Source organism: Rhinoderma darwinii, chromosome 3 (genome assembly GCF_050947455.1).
Source record: "Rhinoderma darwinii isolate aRhiDar2 chromosome 3, aRhiDar2.hap1, whole genome shotgun sequence".
NCBI lineage: Eukaryota > Metazoa > Chordata > Amphibia > Anura > Rhinodermatidae > Rhinoderma > Rhinoderma darwinii.
The window spans coordinates 233,906,450-233,928,636 of record NC_134689.1 but is presented as its reverse complement, the minus strand read 5'-3'; the positions used below and the strand labels follow the sequence as shown (position 1 = coordinate 233,928,636).

General features: G+C 40.8%; 1 protein-coding gene across 1 annotated transcript in view; it reads right to left on the bottom strand.

Annotated features, from left to right (window-relative positions):
- The window catches only part of LOC142750416 (uncharacterized), a 372,136-nt gene that overhangs the window by 61,203 nt on the left and 288,746 nt on the right, over positions 1-22,187 (bottom strand). The window contains exons 85-88 of the mRNA XM_075859419.1: positions 13,357-13,410; positions 10,670-10,723; positions 9,187-9,249; positions 7,444-7,506 (exon numbers count right to left, since the gene is read on the bottom strand). Of these exons, the coding sequence (XP_075715534.1) occupies positions 7,444-7,506; positions 9,187-9,249; positions 10,670-10,723; positions 13,357-13,410 (234 nt within the window). The remainder of the gene's footprint in view (positions 1-7,443; positions 7,507-9,186; positions 9,250-10,669; positions 10,724-13,356; positions 13,411-22,187) is intronic.

Here is a 22,187-nt window from a genome sequence, read left to right as displayed (position 1 = left end):
TGATCTCTGCTTCATATTGACCCTGGCTTGACTGACTATCCTCCTGCTCTGCTTTTGCTACCACGTACTCTCCTGGTTTGACTTGGCTCGTTCACTACTCTTGTTGCTCACGGTGTTGCCGTGGGCAACTGCCCCACTTCCCTTTACTTCTGTGTACCCCTGTCTGTTGTGCACATATTGAGCGTAGGGACCGTCGCCCAGTTGTACGCCATCGCCTAGGACGGGCCGTATAAGTAGGCAGGGACTGAGTGGCGGGTAGATTAGGGCTCACCTGTCCGTCTCCCTATCCCGTCATTAGAGATCCATTTTTTGCCTTTTTATTTTTCACTCCCCTTCTAATAGATTCGTGTGAGGGCTTATTTCTTGCAGGAGGAGTTGTATTTTCTATCTTTAAAGTACCATTTAATCTACTGGGAAACTGAAATAAAAGTCTTGGCAGGCTGAAACTGGAAAAATCTGCGATTCCTCCATTGTTTTTTGGGTTTCGCTTTTATGGCTTTCACCGTGTAGTAAAAACTACAACTTAATTTTTTTCTGAGACTTAATACGATTAAGGTGATACCAAATTTATAGTTTTTTTTATATTTTACTACTTTTGCAAAGTAAAAACTATTTGTTAAAAAGAAACAACATTTTGTATCACCTTATTCTGAGAGGCATAACTTTATTTATTTTTTGGTCGATTGGGTGCTGTGAGGGCTTATTTTTTGCGGGACGAGCTGTAGTTTTTATTGGTACCATTTTTTGGTACGTACAACTTTTTGAGCACTTTTTATTAACATTTTTTTAGAGCTAAGGTGACAAAAAAACAGCGATTTTTCAGTTTTAAATTCTTTATTATTTACGGCATCCACCATGCGAGTTAAATAATGGTATATTGTAATAGTTTGGACTTTTACGGACGCAGCGATACCAATTTTGTGTATTTTTATTTTTTACATTGATTTAGCGAAAAAATGGGAAAAGGGTTTTCTTTTGGTCTTTAAATATTTATTTAATTTTTTTCACTAATAACTTTATTTATTTATTTTTTACACAATTTATTAGTCCCCCTAGGGGACTTGAACCAGCGATCATTAGATCGCTTCTACAATACACTGCAATACTAATTTAATGCAGTATATTGTCATTTTTACAGGCTCCTGTAACAGCGCGATCGCTGTTCCTGTCCGTTAATACCGGGTGTCAGCTGTAATACACATATTGCATTGGCTCAGCGCATGAGCCCGCTCCATACATCACCACCCACACCACGACATACTATTAAGTCGTGGTGCACAAAGGGGTTAATGTGCATCGGGTGGTGCGGAGTGAAAATTAAAATTTTCCACTGATATGCCATTTTAGTGCACAATATCAGATGCGTAGCTAGGTTCTCCAGCACCCGGGGCAAAGATTCAGTTTGGCGCCCCCCCAACTTCTTTCCCGACATCTCCTTCCCCCTCGCCGTGTTTGTTTTCTCTACCAATCGACGTGTCATTTATTTTTATGTAACGCGAGCATAAAATTATTTGTACATTTCACAAGCAATATGGTTCTATACACAACACCAGAACCAAGCTCGGTACATATATACAGCCCCAGAACAAATACAGCTCAATTTAGTGCAACCCCTGCCGTATAGGTTTGTACGGCGTAAAACTACAGCTCCCAGCATAGCCCGAACAATGGTAAGGATATGCTGGGAGATGCCGTTTCACAAAAATAAATCATATCATAATCATACCACCCATCATCTCGCTGCAGATCACACAGTGACTACATTACTGATTAGAGGCAGAATAAACATTTACATTAAGTGACTCACCGGTGACGTCTCAGATTCTAGTTCTTTTTCTCCATCCGGTCCAGACCTCTATGATGAATTCTCCCGGTCACAGCCCATTTCTGCAGTTTACCGCTCACATGTCTTCAGCTTCTCACTTTACCAACATTTCTACACCTATAAATAAAGATAAAGTTATCATTATACCACACACTACGCCCCTAAATATAATAGCGCCAAACACTGCACCTCTAATTATAATAGCACCATACACCGTGTCCCACACACACACTGTGCCCCCTGTAGATAGTGCCTGCCATAGAGACCCTGTAGATAGTGCCCCCATATAGACCACCCCTGTATATAGTATCCCACAAATAACTCCCCCTATAGTGCTCTACAGATAGCCCACCCCTGTATATAGCCCCCTGTAGATATAGCCCACCCCTGTATATAGAGCTCTACAGATAGCCCAACCATGTATGTAGCCCCCCTGTAGATATAGCCCACCCCTGTATATAGTGCTCCACATATAGTCCACCCCTGTATATAGTGTTTCAGATAGCCCACCCCTGTATATAGCCCCCCCTTGTACATATAGTCCACCCCTGTATATAGTGCTCCACTAGATAGTCCACCCCTGTATATAGTGCTCCACAGATAGCCCACCCCTGTATATATTATATACAAGGGTGGGCTATCTGTGGAGCACTATATACAGGGGTGGACTATATGTACAAGGGGGCTATATACAGGGGTGGGCTTTCTGTGGAGCACTATAGGTGGGAGCTATTTGTGGGATACTATATATAGGGGTGGGCTATATCTACAGGGGGACTATATACAGGGGTGGGCTATATACAGGGGGATCATATCTACAGGGCTGGGCTATATCTACAGGGCTGGGCTATATCTACAGGGCTGGGCTATATCTACAGGGCTGGGCTATATCTACAGGGCTGGGCTGTATCTACAGGGCTGGGCTATATCTACAGGGCTAGGCTATATCTACAGGGCTGGGATATACACAGGGGGGCTATATATACAGGGGTGGGCTATACACAGGGGGGCTATATCTACAGAGGGGGGCTATACACAGGGGGGCTATATCTACAGGGCTGGGCTATATCTACAGGGCTGGGATATACACAGGGGGGCTATATATACAGGGGTGGGCTATACACAGGGGGGCTATATCTACAGAGGGGGGCTATACACAGGGGGGCTATATCTACAGGGGTGGGCTATATACAGGGGTGGGCTATATACAGGGGGAATATATCTACAGGGGGCTATATCTACAGGGGGCTATATCTACAGGGCTGGGCTATATACAGGGCGACTATATCTACAGGGGGGCTATATACTGGGGTGGGCTATCTATGGAGCACCATATACAGGGGTGGGCTATATCTACAGGGGGCTATATACTATATAGCCCACCCCTGTATATGGTGCTCTATAGACAGCCCACTCCAGTATATAGCCCCCCCTGTAGATATAGTCCCCCTGTATATAGCCCAGCCCTGTAGATATAGTCCCCTTGTAGATATAGTCCCCCTGTATATAGCCCAGCAGATATAGTCTCCCTGTATATATCCCAGCCCTGTAGATATAGTCCCCCTGTATATAGCCCAGCCCTGTAGATATAGTCCCCCTGTATATAGCCCCCCTGTAGATATAGTCCCCCTGTATATAGCCCAGCAGATATAGTCCCCCTGTATATAGCCCAGCCCTGTAGATATAGTCCCCCTGTATATAGCCCCCCTGTAGATATAGTCCCCCTGTATATAGCCCAGCAGATATAGTCCCCCTGTATATAGCCCAGCCCTGTAGATATAGTCCCCCTGTATATAGCCCAGCAGATATAGTCCCCCTGTATATAGCCCAGCCCTGTAGATATAGTCCCCCTGTATATAGCCCAGCCCTGTAGATATAGTCCCTCTGTAGATAGACACCCCCCATAGATAAAGTCCCCCGTGTAGACAAAGTCCCCCCCGCAGATACAGCCACACTTCTATTACAATTTTTAAAAAAAATAAAAAATATATTTTTTTCAAACTCACCTTATTCCCGCTCCCACGCCGTCCGGCAGCCATGGAGACCTGCTCTCTTCTGCGCAGGTCTCCAGGGGGTTGAACACAGCGTCTATGAAAGGTGCTGATTGGCTGGGCAGGATGACTTTCCCTGCCAGTCAGTCAGCGCCTTCCATCGACGGAAGCGTCACTGGTACAAAAGGTACCAGTCGCTTCATTCGTAGAAAGGCGCTGAATGGCCGGGCACGGAACGTGCCCGGTCATTCATTGCTTCTAATTGTACCTGTGTCCTTGCGACACAGGTACAATTATAGTGCAGGAGGAGGGGGCGCTGGCGCCCCCCTCTGAACTGCGCCCGGGGCCCCGCTTGCCCCCCCCTAGCTACGCCCCTGACAATATATTGTGCCCAGTTTGTGCCACTGAAGACAAATACCTCATAAAATATTAATCAGGTTTTCCCGGATATGGCGATGCCAGATCTGTGGACGTAAACTGCTATTTGAGCACGCTGTAGTATTCAGAAGGGAGGGAGCACCATTTGACTTTTGGAGCGCAGATTTGGCTTGGTAGTAGTTCTGTTTGGGGTTTTGCTGGTGTTTCAGTTTATAATGTGGGGGCATATGTAAGCTGTGCGGAGTACATCAGGGCATAATAAGAGGGTATAATAATGGGGTAAATAAATAATAATCCGCAGATATGTGGCCGGTGTCACACTGATAAATGGTGCCCAATCTTATCCGCTTTAAGAACACCCTGCACATTTTGCATCGCTATATTCTGAGAGCCAGAATTTTTTAATTTTTTCTACCCCGGAGCTGTGTGAGGGCTTATTTGTTGCAGGCCAATGTGTAGTTTTCATTGGTAAAATTTTGGGGTACATGCGTTTTTTTTTATCACTTTTTATTCCATTTTTTAGCAAGCAAGATGACCAAAAACCATAAATTCTAAAATTGTTTTTTATTGTTTTTTTGTTTTTTTACAGCGTTCACCCTGAGCTATAAATGACATTTTACTTTATTCTGCGGGTTGGTACGATTACGGCAATACCATAGGTATATAGTTTTTTTTACGTTTTGCAGCGTTTGCGCAAAAAAAATCACTATTTTATAAAATAATACATTTTTTGTGTCAGCATATTCTGAGAGCCATAACTTCTTTATTTTTCAGTCAAAAAGCTATGTAAGGGCTTGTTTTTTGTGGAACAGGTTGTAGTTTTTATTGGTACTATTTTGGGGTACATGCAACTTTTTGATCACTTTTTATTTTATATTTTGGGAGGGGTGGTGGCCAAAAAATAGTAACTCCTGCATTGTTTCTTTACTTCTTTTTTTGCAGTGTTCACCGTGCGGGAAAAATAACATCATAGTTTCATAGTTTGGGTCGTTACGAACGCGGTGATACCAAATATGTGTACTTTTTTAACATTTTCATGCTTTTCCTATAACAAAAGACTTATTATAGGAAAAAAAAATTTTGGGTTTATGTAACTTCTAACTTTTATTTTTAAGCTTTTATAAAACATTTTTATTATCTTTTTTTTTACTTTTTTTTATTGTCCCACTAGGGGACATTTAGACTTGCAGCTCTGATCGCTGCTAGAACACATTACACTACCTACGTAGTGTAATGTGTTCTAACTGTCATTGTGACGTGACAGTCACTCTGAGAGGTAGCCTATGAGTACCAGCCTCCGGTACTCATAGGTTTCTGTACATGACAGCCCGGAAGCCATTGTCTGGCGTCCGGTTGCCATGGGTACCATCGCCAGCCCCCGTGGTTTCATGTGGTGGCTGGCGATCTGCACTAAACACCTTAAATGCGGCAATCGCAATTGAACGCCGCATCTGAGGGGTTAACTGCCAAAATCAGCGGCGATGGGCCGCTGATTGGCAACAGGGAAAGCAGGGCAGACGCCCTGCACAGTTAAGCGCCGCTGCGGTGTAGCGCCGTGTGGCGATTAACTGTCAAAGTACAGACGTAACTGCACGTCAAGGTGCGCGAAGTTACTGCTCACCTTGATGTGCAGTTACGTCAAGGTGCGGGAAGGGGTTAACATAATAGGACAGGTTTTTTTTTACAAATGGCCATTAAAACAGACAGACAGACTGATAATGGATGAAAATTTGGAGACACACTGATGCAAAATGGCCATGAAAAACTGACAGCTGATCAGTTTTTAATGGTCTTTTTTTGCCCACTGTCATGTGAATGTAGCGTAAGTGAATGTAAAAGATGCCCTATGTATTACAAGCCAACGGGTGCTCCTTTGCCAAGTAGGACCATGTGGCTGCATCCACAGCATGTTGGTAAACATATGTACAAAATTCTAGATTTTTATTGTACATAAATTGCTCAATACTACTTTATTCCCTATTCAGACATTGACAAGGTTTGTCTGTGTGTTTATAAATATTTGTTTCTATTTTTTTGCAATGTATACAATATTTATTATCTTAACAGTTTGATGTATTTGCAGCACATTTGTTTCAACACTAATGTTTAAATTAAACAGCAGGAAATTTACTACTTCAACCTAAGGGTATGTTCACACGTACACGTCCGTAACGGCTGAAATCACGGAGCTGTTTTCTGGAGAAAACAGCTTCGCAATTTCAGACGTAATGGCAAGTGCAGGCGCTTTCCGCTGCGTCCATTACGGACGTAATTGGAGCTGTTTTTCCATGGAGTCAAGGGAAAACGGCTCCAATTACGTCACAAGAAGTGACAGGCACTTCTTTGACGCGGGCGTTTTTAAAAAAAAATGACCGTCAGCACAGAACATCGTAAAGCCCATTCAAATGAATGGGCAGTTGTTTGCTGCCGCTTTGGAGCCGTATTTTCGGACGTAATTCGGGGCTAAAACGTCCGTAAATAGGCCGTGTGAACATACCCTAATAGAGACTGTATGCGCTATGACTAAGGCTTTGTTCACATCTGCGTCAGGGCTCGGTTCCGACGTTCCGTTGGAGCTTTCCGTCGTAACGGAGCCCTAACTGACACAAACGGAAACCTTAGGTTTCTGTTTTCCATCACCATTGATGTCAATGGTGACAGATCCGGTGCCAATGGTTTCAGTTTGTCTTCATTGTGAATGGGTTCCGTAGTTTTGACGGAATCAATAGCGTAGTCGACTACGATATTCATCCCATCAAAATTACGGAACCCTAGCACAACAGAGACAAACTGAGAACATTGGCAGCGGATCCGTCACCACTGAAATGAATGGTGATGGAAAACAGAAACCTAAGGTTTCCGTTTGTGTCAGTTAGGGCTCCGTTCCGACGGAAAGCTCTGACGCAACGTCGGAATGGAGCCCTGACGCAGATGTGAACATAGCCTAAGGAGGTTTTCCAAAACGCAAGCCTACACTTTCTGCTGTGATGTGCTGTTATTATTATTAATATGTATGGTAATAGCTAAATGTAACCTAAGTGCTATCAAATATGGCTATCAAGTTACTCCATGTTCCAATATGGAAACCAAGAAAATTGTTCATTGGTTGGGTAGAAAAAAAAGATAAAAGGTGTAGGTGATGTGCACTGTCATTAACTCTTTTGTTAGTAGCAACCACATACCGTATGATTTATCTAGTCCCACGTTTGCTTAAATAAAGTGCATTTTAAATGTACAAATTATTCTTACCGTATCTCCTTTATCTCCGACAGTTCCAAGTGGTCCGTCAATTCCCTTCTCCCCTTTATCACCCTACAAACAAGGAGAGAATCTTACTATCTTTCTCTCACTCTGTTTGAGGTCACATGTCGTGATTGATGTATAGCCCCGATGTTGTCAAAAACTTCAGCCGCATTCGCTGTTCTACAGCGAATTACCATGGAATATGTGGCCTCACCTTTAGGGCATGGCCAGACGTGGCGGAATTGCTCTGGAAATCCGCAGCGGACATTTTCTCCATTGTTTCCACTGCTTTTTAGTTAGGTTCGTGCACATGTTGCGGAAAACTCCGCTGCGGACCATAGGCTGCGGTGCGGAATTTGGTGTCCGCAGCATACACTGGCTGTTGCGGACGTGTAGCGGACTTGTTGCGGACTCATTGCGGAATTTCTCCATTGACTTCAATGGAGATTCAATATTCCGCAATGAAATACGCAGATGTTATGTGTGTTGCGTAGCGTATTGGTTTTATGAACATGATATTTCTTCATTCTGACTGGACCTATGTATTTCTTGGTCTATAGCCAGACTGAGGCCCCATGCACACTAATGTAAAAATGCCCGTAATTACGTGATTACGGGCCGTTATTACGGCACGGGCAGGCCCATAGAAGTCAATAGGGCTCTCGTAATTACGGGTGACTACGTGTGTGCACCCGTAATTACGGGAGCGTTGCTAGGCGACGTCAGGGGATAGTCACTTTCCAGGCTGCTGAAAGAGTTAAACGATTGGCAGTAACTGTTTCAGCACCCTAGACAGTGACTTCCGATCACAATATAGATGAATGTGTTAAAAAAATAGAAGTTCCTACTTACCGAGAACTCCCTGCTTCTTCCTCCAGTCCGGCCTCCCGGGATGACGTTTCAGTCCAAGTGACGGCTGCAGCCAATCACAGGCTTCAGCGGTCACATGGACTGCCGCTTCATCCAGGGAGTTCGGGCTGGATGTCGAAAGAGGGATGTGTCACCAAGACAACTATCCGTGACTATCCGTGCAGGATAGAGAGAAGGGACAGCCCTTTCCCTAGTAAAAGTAAAAGAAATTCATACTTACCCGGCCGGGTAATTTCTTTTACTTTTACTAGGGAAAGGGCTGTCCCTTCTCTCTATCCTGCACGGATAGAGAGAAGGGAAGTACTCTTCACCTGAAGACGCAACGGCTAATTCACATCAATTTCCTGCCCATTTTAGGCAAAGCCACAACAGAATCTGCAACGCAGATTATGTGCGGCATTGATGCGGACAGTGTCGGCAGAAACACGCCACGTCTGGCCATGCCCTTAGGGTATGTTCACACGCAGTATTTTTGGTACAGAAATTTCAGCGACTGCCCCATTCATCTGACACAACACTAGAAACAACCCCGGCTATCTATTTAAGTAAAATGTTTGTTTCATGTAATATAATTAAATTATTAGATTCTTAAAATTACTCAAGATCAAGTTTTTATCTTTTTAATGATGATGAGAATATATACATATATTGCTTTTCAAATTATACGTAATTATATATATATTTTTTATACTTGTTACATCTGTAACCGGCTACAGTCAATCAATAAATACAATATTTGTTTCTATCCCATGACAGCCCTTTTGACTGTCTGTATGAAATATATATATATTTAGTTATCTGGCTATTATTTGTTGTAATTAGACATCCAGACATTTGTATTGTTACACTATTAACAGACTGAAGGAAGGGGCTACAAACCTTTGGTCCCCATGGACCTTGAGCGCCTGATAAACCGGGGTTTCCTTGTACTCCAGTTTCACCCTGGTACATAGATAAATATAAAAAATTAAAAATAAAGGGAATATTAACAAACTGATAATTTGTATAAAATAGTCTAAGAGATAAAAATATTAACTATGCATAAAAAACTAAAATGCAATAAACCATCAAATACTGTGTAAATAATTCTTTATTCAGCCAGAATGAACAATTTACTTTAAAGCAGAAGTTCTTTAGGTCAGGAAATACAATTTATTTTACTTGAAAAGTCAAATACTAATGATTTTCTAAAATATAGGGATGAAAAATTAAAAATGATCAAGTTTAGAACAGAAAAACATAACTTTGAAATCTATCTTGGATGAACTGGTGTGTGACTTTAATTGGTACTGTTACAGTCACGCACCAGTAATTCTTAGTTTCTGCTAAAGCCTTATCATGAAACATTCTCTCATTTCTTCATGTATGCAGACATAAAACTGAAGTTTGGTTCACTTTTTTCTTGACCTCCGCCTGGTTGCAGAGAGCCTGTCAGAATGTTACTGCTAATCCCATTACACTTTCTTTTTTGGAAACTTATTTTTATATCTTGTAGATACATCAAGGTATCACAGATATCACATGAAATCTAACCATGAGTAAAGTGTTTGGAGACAACGTGTGAACTAAACCATCATTCAAAAGCTACCTATACTTTTATTGGAAATTAATGTCACAAGTAGCACATGTTAAACACAGTGACATATGTCTTCATGATGTCACTGATTCCAAGAGCAAAGAAAAGTAACACACTCACTTGAAATTGGTTCAGTTCTAACTGTCAAATACTTTGTACATGTACTGTATTATTGTAATCAATTCTTTGGTTCATCAGAGCAGGATTACAGTGCCCCTACCTAAATAGCTTGCAAGTTTTGCCCTGATCTGTTAAATAGTCATACAAAGTAAACGTGTTATAGTCTTAGAGAGTATTATATGATTCAACTTGTCATCACGTACAGTTAAATTTTTTGACAATATATATATATATATATATATATATATATATATATATATATATAAAGAGTCCACCGTCCAGCAGCACCAGTCAAAATTATGAGTGGGTGCGCGCCCCAGGAACTCGATCACCGCTCCAAATCTCCTATAGTTGTCCAAGAATAGGCAGCACTCCAGGTCACAGTGAAAAAATTGCCTTTTTATTGGCACAAGGGCTAATAAAAAGCCAATTTTTTCACTGTGACTTGGAGTGCTGCCTATTCTTGGACAACTATATATATATATATATATATATATATATATATATATATAAAACATATAAAAATCTTGGCATGTATTCTGTGTAAGAAATAGTGACCTCCAAACCTATGCTATAGTCATGGTCCTGCTACTGTGCATAATGAAAAGTCTTCCCTATTATACAACTATTTGTCTAACGTTGACAGAAACAATATAAAATACTTACTTTAACTCCTATTATTCCAGGTTCTCCTGTTTTGCCTGGATACCCCATCATTCCCTATAAAGAAAATAATATAGATAGAGAATTTCCGCTGCACAAAAATGAAACTATAAAGAATCTTAATGCTTAAAGTGAATGTCTACCATCGAATCCAAAGTTCTGATTACATAATATACTGTATCTTTATAGTAATCAAAACTAAATTTTTCTAAGTCAGAGCTCCAAATCCCCTGCATAGACATAGCACTAAATAAGAACATTCTGTGCACCTGCACTTGCCACTATGAGGAGCTTACTGCATACAAAATTGTAATATTTAGTCCTTTGTCTATGCAGGGAATTTGAGCTTTAAAAAACAGGGCTCAGGCTGCTAATAAAAATATAATATGAAATTAATCTGCACAGAATGCTGAACCTAAATATGTCATGGTCATGTCATTCATTTCAAACTTTAAGTCAACGTAAACGTTTGGCCATGGCGAATAGAAGAATATGCTCCATGAACAAGAATGCCCTCCGTGTGGCCAGCTTATGTTTTCTTGTGTAAAATATGTGGGGTTTATTTTTTATTTTTAGAATACAGAAAAGAAAGTAAGAAGGAAGAGGTAAGTCAAAACATAGACAAAGCAAACATTAGTAAAAAAAAAAAAACAATGTACAAATTTTCAGGGTATACATTAAGTTGAATTTACAAAGCAATATAGGTAAAAACATTGTGAGTGTATATAACATGTGGTACATTTTTAGTATGATAGCGACAAGTAAACAAGGTGACAACGGATTATCAAGAAATAACATGTAATAAAGTCGGAATTATAGGATCAATGAGCATAATAGGGGCTCTATGTCCAAATACCCCATTGCTTGTGGAATCTCGAAATGTTATGTTGGTTGAGCGCTCTAGGTTTTTTGTACATACAGGTGGTGTTGGCCAAGTTAATTATTTCCCCAGTGTGAGGTGCAGTGGACTGTTTCCATACCATCTAAGACATGTTTTGAGAGCTGCTACTTGGTGAGAAGTGCCTCTGAATGACTGGTCTATAGTGCAGAAAGATCTCTGCCATTGAGTGTTGGTAAAGGTTAGCTTTATGTATTTTTCCCATCTTAGCAAAGGGGCTCTTTTTGCAGTTTTATTTATTTCAGAGTCATAAAAGAATGAAATCCCTCATTCTCTGAGATTTGTTATTCAAATGCTGTAGGACCTTATAACTCAGAGAGTTGTGGAAGGGTCTCATTGCACGAAATCCTTTACTGAGATACCCAAAAAATGGTCATGCAAAAGGAGTTTACCATCTAGGTCATAAAGCAAACACACCTTTTAACCCAGTACCCCATTTTAACAGATTGCCCCTAAGCTCACCCTAGCACATCACATAAAAAGCATGCAAAAAATGTAACGGAACAGAAAAAAAAAATCCAGTGAATTTTTTTTATTACACCTCACATGTATAAATAGCATCTTCATGTAAAACACGACATTTTATCATCTTTTATTCATAAAAATACATCACTTACTCTACAAACATTTCCACAAAAACATTCACTCATATGCTGCATAGCATAATTATGCACATTAGCATTACTCACTCATGTGTATAATTGAAATACAACTCTGTTAGGTCAAATACGTTCAGCAGCGTTTATAGGAGGAGGTGTACTAAGTGTAGGAATGACAAGATTCTCTACAAATTATGGAGCTAAGCATATGATTTCATACATTTCATGAACAATATTTTAATTAAATAAAACATCAACAATAAATCATACAAATAAGTACAACTGTTGTACCTGTTGATGAAATTAAATGATGAGATGGAGGCCAATGTTGCCTCATCTAAAAACTACAATGTTAACAATCCATAGTTACATTGTTAGAAAGTTATGCTGGAGACCTTAAAGATGAGCTGCTCCTAGAATTCCTTGCTTGATTTCCAGCCCTCGTGGTGAATTTCCTGGAATTTTTCTGTTTTACTGTGATTCCCTGTGTTTGACCAAGCTTTGTCTTGACTCTGCTTGATCCGGTAATCTGTGTACTGACCAGGGCCTGGCCTGACTCTTACCCTGCCTCCTAATTCTCATTTCTGGACCCGATGTTAACTGCCTGTTACCAAACTGGATCCATTTGAACGCGATATAAATTATACCAGCAATCTGCAGCCCAACTGGCTATTGGGGACTATCCTAGGGACAGCAAACTAGGTATTTTTATCGTCCTTGCTGAGCTTAAGGAGGTAGAATGGCGGATTGCTTAGAATGCGCACCAAGGGTTAGCCAACACTAACTCAATAAAAGTCAGTCATTCATCTTCCTTGTCTGCTATCAAACCTCTCCTGCTCTCGAGCGCATATCCATTTCCAACCAGTTCCTTAGTGTAGCTTAAGTCTGTCCCTGCTCCACTGTTCTACTCTGTCACCCAAGTTCCCAATTATGCTCGTCAAGTACCGGTATCCAGGTAGGCTCTTGGGCTTAGAGTCGAACATGCAGTGTAGGAGCACATTTTTTTCAGTATTTATACGTTTTGGATGATAAAATATGGTTGTTTGGGGTAAGAGTTAGCCCTACTGGAGGGGATCTTTACATTTATTTAGTTAAATTCAACAAAAAAAAAGTACAGTATTCTCACACCTTCTGTATTTCTTATATTTATAAATAAATCAATACTGCAATTTTGTAATTGTCAAAGAAGATACCTTGTCTCCTTTTTTTCCAATGTCTCCTAGTAATCCAGAATCACCCTTTTCACCCTGCATCAACCAGGAAGAGATGGAACATATACATTAGTTAATTAATTCATATCACTTCTATTTACGTACATTCACTAATACTTACTGAGTACATACAGTTTGATAACCACATAAAATATGAAAATAAATCAAAATTGTAAGTTCTTAAATTTACCAATGAAAATTTTTCAGAAAAAAAAAAAAAGCTTCACACATAGACATAAAACATTCTCATGATATATAATGGCGTAACTAGAAATGTCCAGGTCCCACAGTAAAATAATACATTGCAAAGAAAGGCTAAAAAACTATTTATAGTCATGCATGTTTACTACAGTAATTTCATCTTCATTAACGCCTTTATCCTAGGCCTCATGTACACGTCAGTATTCTGGTCAGTATTTTGCTTCAGTATTTGGAAGCCAAAACTAGGAGTGGGTCCAAAACACGGAAGAGAGGCAAATCTTTCCATTATAGGTTTTCTCTGTTTATGTTCCACTACTGGTTTTGGCTTCCAAATACTGAAGCAAAATACTGACCAGAATACTGACGTGTGCATGAGGCCTAAATCTAATCAAATAAATTTATACTATGTAGGCAATTAAAGGAACATATGGATTAGCTTTTATAATTCTAGGTAAATCCTAAACTATTTGACATAATATTAAAATGTCTCAATAACTTAGAACATGAGTGCAATTTGTATTCAAAATAATCACTGGGATGATTAGAGAAAATGCCCATAGTTAAATTTTGTCCTGATGTTGGGATCATATCATACATTGTTGACCCTTTTTCTTTCACCCATGCTAGATCTATTTTCAATTTCATAAGAGCAGAAGTGACCGCTGCGTAGGTTGTCATCTCTTCGTTTAAACTGTGCATAATGAATTTTACACTTTATTCGCTACATGATTCTCATATTAAGTATCTTTATGTAGCTGTACTCTCATGTTTGAAACTGTGTTCCTAAAATCATCTGACATGTCTGATGGCCTGAACATTTGATTCAGAGATAGTGTTAAAAAATAACCATACCTCATGAAATATATTCCAGTTCAGGCCAGGCACAGGCCAAAGGACTTAGGGGAAGGCCAGCATGACCAGGGGTGTAGGCAGGAAAGGGTTAAGGAAGCGTAGGAGAGGAGTAGGAGTTATGTAGGGGAGGGGGATACTAGGGCGAGGCACAGGTATATAAGGGGAGGCAGGGGTGTTTGGCGCCATTACAAAGATCATGATGCGTTTTGAGTGTTCCACCCGCCCTCCCTCTTTTTTGTGTTCTTGAATGTTTATTAACCCCTTTAGGACGCAGCCTGTTTTGGCCTTTTCAAATCTGACATGTGTCACTTTATGTGATAATAACTCCAGAATGCTTTTACCTATCCAAGCGATTCTGAGAATGTTTTCTTGTGAAATAATGTACTTTATGATAGTGGAAAAATTTGGTCGATAAATTCAATATTTATTCGTGAAAAACACCAACATTTTGAGAAAATTTGCAAAAATTTGCATTTTTCTAAATTTTAATGTATCTGCTTGTAAAACAGATAGTAATACCACACAAAATAGTCACTAGTTACTATTTCCCATATGTGTACTTTATATTTGCATAGTTTTTTGTACATCCTTTTACTTTTCTAGGACGTTACAAGGCTTAAAACTTTAGCAACAATTTCTCCCATTTTCAAGAAAAATTCAAAAAGCTATTTTTACAGGGACCAGTTTAGTTCTGAAGTGTTTTTGAGCGCCTTATATATTAGAATCCCCCAATAAATCGCCCCATTTTAAAAACTGCACCCCTCAAAGTATTCAAAACAGCATTCAGAAAGTTTCTTAACCCTTTAGGCGTTTCACAGGAAATAAAGCAAAGTAGAGGGGAAATGTACAAATTTCTTTCTTTTTTGCCTTTGTGTCAAAAAAGACAAAAGTATAGTAGGTATGATACCTTTATTGGCTAACCATAAAAGTTCTATATGTGAGCTTTCAGATCACACAGTCTCCTTCTTCAGGCAAGTTAACAAATGAATGACTTAGAAAAAAGCACAACATTTAGATGTTACACAAAGACAATTAGTACATGAAGTGATATATCATTAAGATAAGCCAAGGCAATAAAACTGAACTAAATGTTGTGCTTTTTTCTAAGTCATTCATTTGTTAACTCGCCTGAAGAAGGAGCCTGTGTGCTCTGAAAGCTCGCATATAGAGCTTTTATGGTTAGCCAATAAAAGTATCATACCTACTACACTTTTGTCTTTTTTGACACAAAAGTATTTAACATTTCATATTGTCTCTGGCTAACACGGTACTAGACTTTTTTTTTGTTGCCGAAATTCATTTGTAATAAAAATAATTGTGTAACATAGAAGGTTTTACCAGAGAAATGCAACTCAATATTTATTGCCCAGGTCCTGAAGTTTTTAGGAATATCCCACATGTTGCCCTAGTGCCCTAATGGACCGAAACACCGGCCTCAGAAGCAAAGGAGCACCTACAGGATTTTGGGGCCTGCTTATTTTTAGATTATATTTTAGGCACCATGTCAGGTTTGAAGAGGTCTTGTGGTGCCAAAACAATGGAAATGTAAAGGATCTGCCAGGCACTACGTCTGTGGATACTCCCAGGATTAATCAATCGACACCTGAGGCCGGACCTCTTAGACTGACTCCGGCTCCCACCAATCAGGGTGGCAGGCTCAGGAGTGGGAGAGCCTATCGCGGCCTGGTCAGTCGGAGTTAGCTCCGCCCCCTGTCCATTTATACCTGTCGTTTTCTCTTCCTCATTGCTTGTGATTCTTCCTGGTTTCCTGGCCCTGCTACAGCCTTGCTCCAGCCTGCTACTGCCTTGCTTCAGCCTTGCTACTGCTTCCGCTTATCCTGCTTCGCTCTGACCCCGGCTTGCTTCCTGCTCCTTGCTCTGCGTTGGTGACATCCTCATTCTGACTGGCTCGTTGACCACTCTGGTTTCCTCACGGTGTTCCGTGGGCTACTGCCCCTTCCCTTGCTTGTTCCCTGTTTGTATTCCCTTGCACTTAGTCAGCGTAGGGACCGCCGCCCAGTTGTACCCCGTCGCCTAGGGCGGGTCATTGCAAGTAGGCAGGGACAGGGCGGTGGGTAGATTAGGGCTCACTTATCCCCTCCTTCCTGCCATAACAGGAAACTCCCCAAAAGTGACCCCATTTTGGAAACTAGACCCCTCAAGGAACCTATCTAGGGGAATAGTTAGAAACTTTGACCCCACAGGTATTTTGCTATATTTATTAGAGTTTGTCTGTGAAAATGAAAATCTACTTTTTTTCCGAAAAAACATAGAAATTTGTAATATTTACAAGGAATAAAGAAGAAACAGCACCCCAACATTTGTAAAACATCTTCTCCAGATTACGGAAACACCCCATATGTTGTAGTAAACGGCTGTTTGGACCCATGGCAGCGCTCAGAAGGGATGGAGCACCATTTGGATTTTGGAGCGCAGATTTTGCTGGATTGGTTTTTAGTGCCATGTCGCGATTACAACGCCCTGGAGGGAACAAAACAGTGGAAACACCCCAAAAGTGACCCCATAACGCCATAAATTTTTTATTTTTCCATGAATTGAGCGGTGTGAGGGCTTATTTTTGGCAGGGCGAGCCGTAGTTTTTATTGGTACCATTTTTTGGTACATGCAACTTATTGATCACTTTTTATTACATTTTATTTGGAGCTTTGGTGACCAAAAAACTGTGATTTTGGCGTTTTAAATTCTTTATTTCTTACGGCCTTCATAATGCGCTATAAATGTCAATTTTACTTTATTCTGCGGGTCGGTACGACTACGCCGATACCATATGTATATAGTTTTTTATGTTTTACAGCATTTGCACAATAAAATCACTTCTTTATAAAATAATTTATTTTCTGTGTCACCATATTCTGAGAGCCGTAACTTTTTTATTTTTCAGTCAAAAAAGCGGTGTAAGGGCTTGTTTTTGCGGGACGGGTCGTAGTTTTTATTGGTACTATTTTCGTGGTAATAGGACTTTTTGATCACTGTTTATTCTATATTTTGGGAGGGGTGGTGACCAAAAAATAGTGATTCTGGCATATAGGTTTTATAGATTGGGTCGTTATGAACGCGGTGATACCAAATACGTGTACTGTTTTTTAACGTTTTCATTTTTTCCCTATAATAAAGAGACTTATTATAGGAAAAAAAAAGCTTTTATTTTTACACTTTTTTAAAACAGATTATTAACTTTCTTTTACTTTTTTCTTTACTTTTTACACTTTCTTTTTTTACCTGCAGCTTTGATCGCTGCTAGAATACGTTATACTACCTAGGTCGTGTAACGTATTCCAACTGTCAGTGTGACGTCACAGTCACACTGACAGTTAGTCTATGAGGACCAGCCAGAGGCTGGTCCTCATAGGCTTCCGTACATGGCAGACCCGGAGGCCGTTGTCTGGCCCCCGGGTGCCATCACAAGTATCAGCAGCCCCCACAATTGCATGGGGGCTGCTGATGTGCTACAAACCCCCTACATGCAGAGATCGCAATCGAGCCCCGCATTTAACGGGTTAATTGCCAAAATCAGCGGCAACGAGCCGCTGATCGGCAACAGTGGAGTGTCAGCTGTCAGAGACAACTGACCTCCCAGTTCCCGATGCACACTGTCACTGACACTTTCACAGACACTGACATCGACAGTGTGAATCGCGAATGGCAGTGACGTCTTGTCACTCTAACAGGAAGTTTATCAGGAGGCTGGTCCTGATAGGCTTCCATACATGACAGACACGGAGGCCATTACTTGGCCTCCGGGCGCCATGCTAGCCATCTGCAAACCTCACGATTTAATTGTGAGGTCTGCCGATGTGCTAGAAAACCCTGAATGCGGTGATTGCAATCGGTCACCGCAATTAAGGGGTTAATTGCCGAAATCAGCGTAAATAAGCGGCTGATCGACATACAGTGGAGTGTCAGCTGTCAGGGACAGCGGGTCTCCCGGTGCACACTGTCGCCGGCAGTGTGCAACGGGAACCAAGCAGTAACTGTATGTCCCCGTGCGCTAAGAATCTGGCCACATGGACGTACAGTTGCGTCGTGGTGCGCCTAGGGGTTAAGTTGTTTTTCCGCTGTTTTGCTCGTTTTTCTTTACATCTTTTTCGAAGGTGCATGGACTCTGAAGTGCAGTTGATGCGGAGTCGCGGCAGTGTGTTGGCAGATTGGGGGTCCTTGGAGTTGGTGGTAAATTGTGTGGGGGGGATTCATCGTGGGTATGGTCCCTCCCGAATTATATAATTGATCGGTTATCTGGCTCAATTTGGGCTCCTGCTGGGTGGTGTCCCGGGGAGTGGTTGAACTTAAAGACAGCCAACTGCAGTTATGACCGTGCCCCTGAGCCTGTGGGGAGACGGCTGGGGGTAAAATATTATGCAGATGGGTAAATTTTTGGCGCCAGATTTTTTGTATCTCCAAGGACTCCCCATTCCTTGTTAAGTTTCTATGTAAATTTTGTTTATTGTTATTTCTGTTTGTTAATATAATTGCTGTTTTGGCCATGATTTATTCAACCCAATGTGTATGTGTTTTATGGGCTGGGTAAATTGGGGGGGGGGGGGTCTGGCCTTTTAGGGGGTAAAAAAGGAATGCTCTAATTTTTCCTTAGACTGAACGAACTCTACTATCCCAGGGTCATGTCATTATTATAGAAAAGTACATTTGCAATTGTGAAACTTGCCACATCTTGCCCACCACTTCTATAAATGATCCTAAAAACAATTAAAGAGCATTTAAAAAATGGCAGTCACAATGTTAAATTAAATCTCTATACAGTAAAAGTTAAATCTCTATAAATAGAAACGGCATAATGTCACTTTATGCGGAATCCGTCAGTCAGCTGGACTGTCAACTTGGCTGACATTGCTATGCAGCTTCTAAGTATACATAGAAGTTGCAGCGCCAAAACAAAATAAAATGTTAATTAAACTTTATTCGAAAAATATATATTATGCTCAAACACATATATTTCATTAAAAAAAAACATTAAAAATGTTCATAGCCTTTAAACATTAGCATGTGTTGTAGCTGACTAAGGGGCCACGGCCCCTTGGGCACTGCACTGTTGCCCAAATGGTCAGACTGATGTAGATTATATCTAGATGCAACTGGTAGAACTTTATTTAAATATTTTCATATAAAACGTCAGCGCTATTTAGGTTCCTTAAAGGGAATGTACAGATGTGGCGGAATTTTTACGCTGCAAATGTTGCTGCAAATTCGTGACAATTATTAAACAAATCTGCAGCAACATTTGCATATTCGACAAGTAATTCAGATGTTATGGATATCACGGCGGACTTTGCATTGCAAAGGTTGAAATCTGAAGTGAAAATCCGCTGCTTTTCTGCAACAGACTGTGCATGCTGTGGTATGAAAATTCTGCACTGCAGCCTAAATTCTGCACTGTTATTTTCCGCAGCGTCTGAACTAAGTTACCTAAAAAGGTATAGAAACCAATTGAAAAAACGTCTGCTGTGGATTTCCACTGCGGATCGTCCACAGCAATGAACATGCCCTAATAGGAATGGTCTACTTATGAAACCTAATTGCAGGTACAGCATCAATATGGCACATATTTCTTTTTATAGAGTATACAAGTCTATATGGAATATTTTATTACAGATTGCTTCTTAACACTTGAGCATCTGTTTTTTAGAGACTGGTTTCCTTTAGCTGCTTTATTCTTAGGGTATGTTCACACACACTAATTACGGACGTAATTCGGGCTGTCAAATAGACGCCCGCGTCAAAGAAGTGACCTGTCACTTCTTTGGCTGTAATTGGAGCCGTTATTCATTGACTCCAATGAAAAGCAGCGCCAATTACGTCCGTAATGGACACGGCGTTCAAGCGCCTGCACATGCCGTTACGGCTGAAATTACGGGGATGTTTTCTCCTGAAAACATCCCCGTAATTTCAGCCGTTACGGACGCTGCCGTGTGAACATACCCTAAAGATAAAACCCTACTAGAAATGACATTGTCTAAACAAACATTCCTACATTACTTATTTGTGATCCGCAAAAATGTTTACTGTAAAGCACAGAGGATGTGTAATAAGCGAGCAAGATGCATGACAGAACATATCAGATCTGGAAAAAACATCTAGAGAGATAATTAGCTGAAGAAGTGAACCAAAAATCTTAAAATTAGAACTCCCTAGATGTTCATGTAACGGCTTTTCAAAATGTACTCATACATTTGTGTAAATCAGATATTAACCCATCATGGTCTATAAATCAATATCTGCCACAGATAACAGTACATACTAAAGGAATACACAGACAATTTTAAAGGGAATGTATCTCTATTCTCTCTCTGAGGGCAGCACGCAATAGTGTTATGCACAATGATAGGGTAAAAGATTTCAATCAGTGGCAGGATGGCGGGGTCTCTGCAGCTCATGAATACACCAGACTCCCAGTTCACAGCGTTCTGCAACTAATATACTATTAGTTTAGCCAGAATACAATTTTTTTTCTACAGAAAAAAACAGATAGATAAAATACTACTGCATGCTGCTCTCAGAAAGGGAAGCATAAATATGCTGACTGATTATCTGTAGGCCTACGGCAGGGGCCGCCATCAGGAATTTCTGGGCCCATGCAGCCAAAGAGATTGGGCCCCCTCCCCTCCATTACAGGGGGTGGGCAACAAAAAGCTTGGCGCTCACGTTTGTGCGCTATATGCAGTAACTGATTTTGTTACTGACGTGAAGTTACAGTGAACGAAACCATGAAGCAGTCAGCGATCAGTTGATACCCTGGATTTTATTGAATTCAGGCAAAACATATAGCACACAATAAGATACGTCGCCTGGGGAATGGCCCTGGGGAGACTCCTGAAGTCACTGTCCATAAGTGAACAGTGATGTCAGGAGCTTTACCTGGGCCAAAGTCCACGGGTAAGTGCTTGTGATGCTCTGCCTGGGGACTCCGGCATTGGGAACTCCTGACATTACTGTCCATATAGTGTTGTCAGGAGCGGTATATGTTTTTTTGCGGGATCTCTCAGGATGGAATACCAGAGTCTACTACGCTATTCCCTCCTTCAAAAAAAAAGAAAAAAGATATACCAAAGTATACCAACCCGACGGAGACCAAAAGGAGATAATGGAGCCCTATGAACACACTTATCGTGTACGTCGGGAGCTTTTATGACGTACAAGATAAACGTAGGGCGATAACACGATGTGGAGGGCGCCTTTAGAGAAGATGAAGCACTTGTGAGGATGTAAGAAGCACTAAGGCAGGTTAAAAAAAATAAAAAGGCCTATACTTTCCATGCCACGCGTCTCTCTGACATGCTGCAGCAGTCACATGGGATGAAACGTCATCCCTGGAGGCAGGGCTGGACGCAGAAGCACAGAGTTCTGGGTAAGTATAAGCTTTTTAAAATTTGTTTGTGGTAGAATCGCAGCTTTTCCGCCGCAAAAACATCTGCTATTTGTTGCGGGTTTTACCTCCCCCATTGAATTTAATGGAGAAAACCCACAACAGAAAGCAGCATTTCTGCAACATAAATTAAAAAACCACACCACAGGTCAATTTATCAACTTATCAACGAATTTCTAGTGTATTTTTTACGCAGCGTATGGATGAGATTTGTTCAAATCTCATTCACTCTGCTGCTACTGTATTACGCTTCGGATTTTCCGCAATTAAATCCATTGTGGAAAATCCGTAGTGTTTATGATACGTGTGAATTTACCTTTACAGATTTTACTGAGGATTTGCAGCAAATTAACCCTTTGCATTG